A 7,211-nucleotide genomic window follows, 5' to 3' on the forward strand; every position below is an offset into this window, starting at 1 on the left:
CCGGGCACAACATTAGAGGTAGACCTCCCTGCTCTTCCCCACACCCCACTGGTAGACCACCCTGCTCTTCCCCAACCCCACTGGTAGACCTCCCTGCTCTTCCCCAACCCCACTGGTAGACCTCCCTGCTCTTCCCCACACCCCACTGGTAGACCTCCCTGCTCTTTCCCAACCCCACTGGTAGACCTCCCTGCTCTTCCCCACACCCCACTGGTAGACCTCCCTGCTCTTCCCCAACCCCACTGGTAGACCTCCCTGCTCTTCCCCACACCCCACTGGTAGACCTCCCTGCTCTTCCCCAACCCCACTGGTAGACCTCCCTGCTCTTCCCCACACCCCACTGGTAGACCTCCCTGCTCTTCCCCAACCCCACTGGTAGACCTCTAATAAAATTTCTATTGTTCGCTGGGGAATATAGACATCACAAGATGAACCACATTGAAATGTGAACTGTGAGATACTCGTATCTGACAGGATGCTTACAATGCAGACTCCAACAGGACACGGCTGTGACATCGTCATCATCGGCCCGATGAGGCAGGAGCCATTCACAGCAGAGGTGTTAGTGGCACTGCAGACGAAACAGTCCGATGCCTGTATACATATCGGACAGGAAATGAAACAACATACGTATGAATGAGAGTAGTCTAGAAACATTCCTTTATCTCGCCTTGAGTCATCTTGTTTGAAAGTTTCCAACGAAAACACACCTGCTTGTCCGAGAAAAGACGAAATCATGACCATGTCGTGACAGCACATGGAATTTCGCTACAGTACCATAGAAAGCCGCTCGGAGCTACTAGCCCATAGGAACAACCTTGTCCTTCCTTATCTCGACACCTACCCACACACCAAATGTCATAACCACCCAGAAGCATCTTCCTAAATGATGCCAATGTGTTTAAAGAGACATTTGACCTCCTTTGCTATGCCTAGGTGATGCTGTTCATCCACAACCACAACAAATTTTTTGTGAACCACACGTTACCAAAAACATATTCTTTTAAGCAAAGTTCACAGCATTATCCAGCTTACCGAGCCAGCGGGCGTGGCACCCGAGGGGAGCATGGTGGCAGTATTAGTCACACCAGCAGGTGTTGAGGTGCTGTCAACAGTAGTTACACCAGCAGCTGTATAGGTGCTGTCAATAGTAGTTACACCAGCAGCTGTATAGGTGCTGTCAATAGTAGTTACACCAGCAGCTGTATAGGTGCTGTCAACAGTAGTTACATCATCATCATCATCTTCGCCGCTCGCGCTGTAGTCATCTGTTACATCAGCTGGTGTTGTTGTTGATGATGGTGATGGTGTTGGATCTGGCGGTAGGTCTGGTTGCCCTGCGTACAACAAAGTCCCCAGTCATATCAGCTGACAGATCTTCAATCAATTGAAACTGACGAAGTTTTTGACAAAGTTTCCAACGCCTTGTCTGCATATATAACTGACAGTATAAAGTGAACGATCTTTTCTTGAGAATGAAACTCTTCAAGTAAGCTTTAAGACAAAATAAGAACACGTACCTGTGACTAGGCAATAGTGTGTCATCAGACCCAACAAGGCAAACGCCAGGATCTTCATGGTTGTAGGATCGACACTCATCGGATGGAGCAGGAATGTTCTCAATGACGGTGTATTTCCTGTTACAGACGTAAACAAGGAAAATCGTAGATTTCAAACCTCCGGGTTTTTTTTGTATTCTATTGGTTTAGGTTATTTGTTTGTGTGTAGTATGTAAGTTATGTGCGTAATATGTTTGTATGTGTTTGATGGCTACTGACGGTTGGTTCGGTATGGACTGTTGATTAACGTGTCTGACAGCCTGCACCGTCACCCGCGCCATTACCCCCGCCGTCATTGCTGCGCCGTCACCCAAATTTTTTATCGGAACCAGACACCCCTCTGTTTGACCCCTTTTAAATGCTAAGACCCAAAACTGCAACCTCCCCATTCCTTAACAACATGGTAAATTCCATTTTCAGCATGGCGGGGGTGTCCGGAGCACTTAAAAACATTTTATTTCGACGCCCATAAACACATATGCAATTAAACAAAAACGTTCTGCATCATCTGCAGCCCAATAGCAATACGTATACCGAACCACAGACAAACCCGTCCAGCCGATCGCGAGAAACAGCTGCTGACAGAAATGTTTCGAACCATAGTAAAACCTCCTCGCGGAAGGATATCTCCTTCCCCGGAGGTAACAAATGTATCTAGTATGTCTCTATGATGTGCTTGTCTGAGAATGCTTGCCGTAGCGAAGTCGGATTGCACTGCCAGGAACTACTAACTACTAAAAACTTCGACCTTAGTCTGAAGCAACCGGTGGATAGTTTTAATGTACTTTTATGTTACACAAATTAAGTCTGGTCGAACTAGTAGTCCTGATAATCATATTGAAGAGTCTACCTGAAACTGCTGACCTTTTCCAAAGCCATATCCAGTTGCTTGAGTAACTGCTTTTTTGGCGTATTCATCTTAATGCCTAACATTCAATGAGGTATGATATTCCAGCTCATTGAATATTTACTTTACGCAGTCAGGTTATACCTAAATGAGCTAATGCACAACAGCAATCGCTCAAATTAAAAAGTTAAAAACTACTTATTATTACTTAAATATACATATACTATATAGACTACCTTAACCCAAATACATTTGGAATCAGTTAAGATTTTTTGTTCACTTCATCGTTGCGAGTAGAAGATAAAACATACCTGCGTATCGGTCTGCTGGCGCTTCGCTTGTTGAAGTCGGGGCGTTTTGTTATGTGGTAAAGATTTAAAAGACCCCCTAGGATTGTGTTAGCAACGCGTCTTCTGAGTGAAGTCGACTAGTCCTTAAGACGTTTGGAAAGGTCTAGAGGTAAAAGCACAGTCTAGTCTTCAAGAGGCCAAAACTGCACCGGATAGAAGAACCCCAAGATTCCGAGGAACATACCGGTGTGTTATTTACAGGCCAGGTAAGCTACATGACGATACGATATCAGAACGAAGAGTTTTCAAGAGGTACACATTGCCAAGCTACGTTCAATGTGATTTATTTAATGTCACATTAAAAAAATTAAAACAGAAAACCAACACAGTAAAGCATAATTTATGCAGTTATATACTAAACTGTTCCTGTATCAAATAGGCAAAAAAATGTTTGTAACGAAATGTTTTCCGATGAATGCACATCATCACAACATAAGGGCAGTGCTTGACAGACCTTTTGTTTATGATTCGTCAAAAGTTTCCACAAAAGGGCGTAACAAAAACAACTCGCTTAAGATGATGAAATGGTGAGACTTTTAAAAACAACATGGTTTGTAGCAACGTGGAGTATGTTTTCGCTGTGATGTACAAATGTAGGTTCAGCTGGCAACTTTCACGGCACCCCATGCAGAGCTGTGAGAGGGTAGTCCCTGAATTGGGAGAGGTTTGACGGGCGAGCTAACGAAATCAGTAGTACAGTGCTATGACACGTATGTGCCCTGATGTATGTACATCACACAAATATCCAAACTTATTTTGAAATATTCTTGATAAACAGTAATATAAGTGGTTTTGTGAACATCTCATTGTTTCTCCTTAAATGCACAGGATTTAGGTAAAACCAGACAATCTGATACAAAAACTTGAACTAGCAGCTATATTGTGCAATGTAAGACTTTATGCACGTCAGCTCATTCAATGGTTGATGTTTACAGAGCCAGGAGGAGGATCATGGCGCTAAACAAGATGGCGGCCATGTTGGTGACCGCCCTGTCCGCTGCGCCTCTCAGCTGGTTGTAGCTGATGACGTTACAGTCAGCGGAGTCGTCACAGCACTTCTCGTACTCTGTCTCTCCGCCGGCCGCGTCACGGGAGAAGACGCCGTCTTTGTTGTCGTCGGTACAGGCGCCGCTGTGACATTTGCGCTCAAAGATAATGATGGCGCCGTCTGTGTCTTCCCGTAGGATTGTCTGTGGATTCATGATCAGTACATAGACTTCAGTACAGAGAACAGGTTAACGCACTTAAAGAACCCATCACATCTTTCGAAAAGGAGTAGGGACATGCCAGGTGTGCGATAGTCCAAATAGCTGGTGTGTTACGCCGAAAGGCGGTTATACCGGCCATACAGATACAGAAATACTTCTTGTCTGAAAGTTGGTGATTCGAATTCACTGCGGACTCCAGGAAGAATAATGTGGAATTTAATTTACACTAATGGAGATCCTGATTAAAGAACAAACAAAGAAACAGGCAAACAAAAAGGTTTGAGTGTGTGTGTGTGTGTGTGTGTGTGTGTGTGTGTGTGTGTGTGTGTGTGTGTAACAATATTCCGGATTATGAATATGATTTCAAGGCAGTTGTACTGTACCAACATGAAGGCAAACAACGTACAGGAATGATGACTGGATATAATATTGGTCATATCGTCACCAAAAACCACAACATTTCTATTGTTCGTTGGGAAATATAGACATTACAAGATGGACATGAACCACATTGAAATGTAAACTGTAAGATATCTGACGGGATTATTACTTACGATGCAGACTCCAACAGGACACGGCTGTGACATCGTCATCATCGGTCCGATTAGGCAGGAATCATTCATAGCAGAGGTGTTAGTGGCACTGCAGACGATACAGTCGGGTGCCTGTACATGTGTGCAGATCGAACAGCAACATAAGTTTGAATGAGATTACTCAAGGAAAATCCCTTCGTCTTGCCTTGAGTTATCGTAATTCAAATATTCCAACAAAAACACACCGAGATGTAAGAGAAAAGCCGAAATCATGACCATCTCGTGACAGCCCATGAAATTTCGCTACAGTGCCATAGGAAGCCGCTAGGAGGCCCGTACGATCGACCGTGTCATCTCGACACCTACCCACACACCAAATATCATAACCATCCAAGAGCATCTTCCTTAGTTATGCCAAAGTGTTTAAAGAGACATTTAAACTCATCTACTTGATTATGCCTCGGTGAAACATGGAACAATCATGGAACAAAGTGAACCGACAACATATTCTTTTTAGCAAAGTTCACAACAACAAGTGAGCCAGCTTACCAAACCAGCGGGCGTGGCATCCGAGGGGAGCGTGATGGCAGTAGTAGACATGCCAGCAGCGGTAGACGTGCTGTCAACTGCAGTCACAGCTGCTGTTGCAAATGTTCCATCAGGAGCAACTGTACCAGTGATGGTAGACGGTCCGGTTGCACCAGTGGTTGTAGATGTCGTCACGTCTGTAGGCACATCTCCTGTTGTTGATGGTCCATCAGCAGAAGTTGTACTGGCGGTGGTAGATTGAAAGCCTGCTGCTGTCGTGTCACTGATGGTAGATAGCACGGCAGTAGTAGCTATACTGACAACGGTAGTTGGCACGGTGCTTGCAGTAGTGACAGGCTGGTCATCAGTTGTTGCAGTGTCAGAAGTAGTTGTCACGTCAATTAACGCTGTACTGGCGGTGGTTGTTGTTGACACGTTAGTTGTAGTACTGGCTGTGGTTGTTGGTGTGTCTGTTGTAGCACTGGCTGTGGTTGTCGGTACCTCGGTTGTAGCACTGGCTGTGGTTGTCGGTACCTCGGTTGTAGCACTGGCTGTGGTTGTCGGTACCTCGGTTGTAGCACTGGCTGTGGTTGTCGGTACCTTGGTTGTAGCACTGGCTGTGGTTGTCGGTACCTCGGTTGTAGCACTGGCTGTGGTTGTCGGTACCTCGGTTGTAGTACTGGCTGTGGTTGTCGGTACCCCGGTTGTAGTACTGGTTGTAGTTGTTGGCACGTTAGTTGTAGTGCTGGCTGTGGTAGTACTGGTTGTGGTTGTTGGTTCGTCAGTTGTACTGGCTGTGGTCGTTGGTTCGTCAGTTGTACTGGTTGTGGTTGTTGGTTCGTCAGTTGTACTGGCTGTGGTTGTAGGTACGTCAGTTGTAGTACTGGCTGTGGTCGTCGGTACGTCAGTTGTAGTTGTACTGGCAGCCGTAGTTGTCTCCTCGGCCGTGGTTGTAACAGCAGTGGTGGTGAGAACACCGGTAGTAGTACCGATGGTTGTAATCGGCCCAGGAGTCGTTGTACACACAGTGGTTGTGACAGGAAAACACGTAGTGACTTGTGCTGCGTACAACAAAATCCACATTCATGTTAAATATGTCTTCCATCAATTACATTTCAAACTAACTTTATTGCAGAAACAAAAGTACAGCGACTTTCGTAAGGTTTCCCACAACTTAATAGACAAACAAGTAGATAAGTTAAGATAGTTAAGAATTAAGTTAGTACATAAAAGTGTATGAACAGGGGTGCCAAAGAATTAATACGAATTTTAAGGAATTCATCGTAATTCGTATGTTTCTAGTAATGGGTCGTATATATTTCGTAAAATTCGTATGTTTCCTGGTAAAGGATCATGAATTCCGTAAAATTCGTATTAATTCTTTGGCACCCCTGATGAATAAATCAAAAACAAAATGACTTACCTGTAACGAGGCAACAGCGTGTCATCAGACTCAGCAAGACAAACAACATGGACTTCATGGTTGTAGGATTGACGATCATCAGGTGGAGCAGGGAATATTCTTAATAAGGGTGTTTTACCTGTCATATTCAGAATAAAAGAATCCTGTAAGGCATTGCGTCGAAGATTTACATCTGCTGACACTTCGCTTGAAATCAGGGCGTTTTGTTATGTGGTCAAGATTTAAAGGATGTCTCATGGTTGTGTTAGCAACGCGTCTTCTGTGTAAAGTCCTTAAGAAGTTTGGAAAGGTCGAGAGGTAAAAGCACAGGCTATTCTTCAAGATGCCGAACCTAACGCGTCGGATTATTTGGCGTAATGGATGGGTGTTTGGCCGAGAACCCATAGGTCCTTGGTTCTAATCCATCAATTTACAACTTGCCTCGATGTTGTGCGATTGGAAAGGCACTTCACACGACTTTCCTCACTTCACTCAGGTGAAAACGAGAACCTGGTTATGGTTAGGGACGTCCCTCGGATACTACGTTAAATGGAGGTCCCGTGTTTGGAGAGAGCCAGACCCCACGCACGTTAAAGAACCCACGTTAAAGAACCCTTTCTTAGCACATGTTTGATATCATTCCATACTTGAAGTGTTGTAATTAGCCCCAAACAAGCTAGGTGAGACGTCTCTTCAGAGACCATGGCGGTGGGCCGAGTTGGGCCGAGTTGACCAGGGCGGTGGGCCGAGTTGGGCCGAGTTGACCATGGCGGTGGGCCGAGTT

General features: G+C 45.0%; 1 protein-coding gene across 1 annotated transcript; it reads right to left on the bottom strand.

Annotated features, from left to right (window-relative positions):
• Positions 1-3,254: 3,254 nt before the first annotated feature.
• On the bottom strand, positions 3,255-6,544 carry LOC109469361 (cell wall protein DAN4-like). Its single transcript, XM_019767867.1, has 4 exons — positions 6,449-6,544; positions 5,047-6,086; positions 4,519-4,629; positions 3,255-3,946 (listed from the first exon to the last, which is right to left on the bottom strand). The coding sequence occupies exons 1-4, from the start codon at positions 6,525-6,527 to the stop codon at positions 3,686-3,688; spliced, it is 1,491 nt and encodes a 496-aa protein (XP_019623426.1). The 5' UTR covers positions 6,528-6,544; the 3' UTR covers positions 3,255-3,685.
• Positions 6,545-7,211: the final 667 nt, after the last annotated feature.

The sequence above is a fragment of the Branchiostoma belcheri genome, unplaced genomic scaffold (genome assembly GCF_001625305.1).
Source record: "Branchiostoma belcheri isolate BF01 breed outbred unplaced genomic scaffold, Haploidv18h27 scaffold10, whole genome shotgun sequence".
Lineage (NCBI taxonomy): Eukaryota > Metazoa > Chordata > Leptocardii > Amphioxiformes > Branchiostomatidae > Branchiostoma > Branchiostoma belcheri.

Excerpts from the sequence above, each read along its gene's own strand:
- LOC109469361 (XM_019767867.1), bottom strand. The coding sequence starts at position 6,527 with ATGATCGTCAATCCTACAACCATGAAGTCCATGTTGTTTGTCTTGCTG. Across the intron at positions 6,087-6,448 it reads ACGCTGTTGCCTCGTTACAG|CACAAGTCACTACGTGTTTT; the intron begins GTAAGTCATTTT and ends TGTTGTACGCAG. Across the intron at positions 3,947-4,518 it reads GTCCTGTTGGAGTCTGCATC|ACAATCCTACGGGAAGACAC; the intron begins GTAAGTAATAAT and ends ATGAATCCACAG.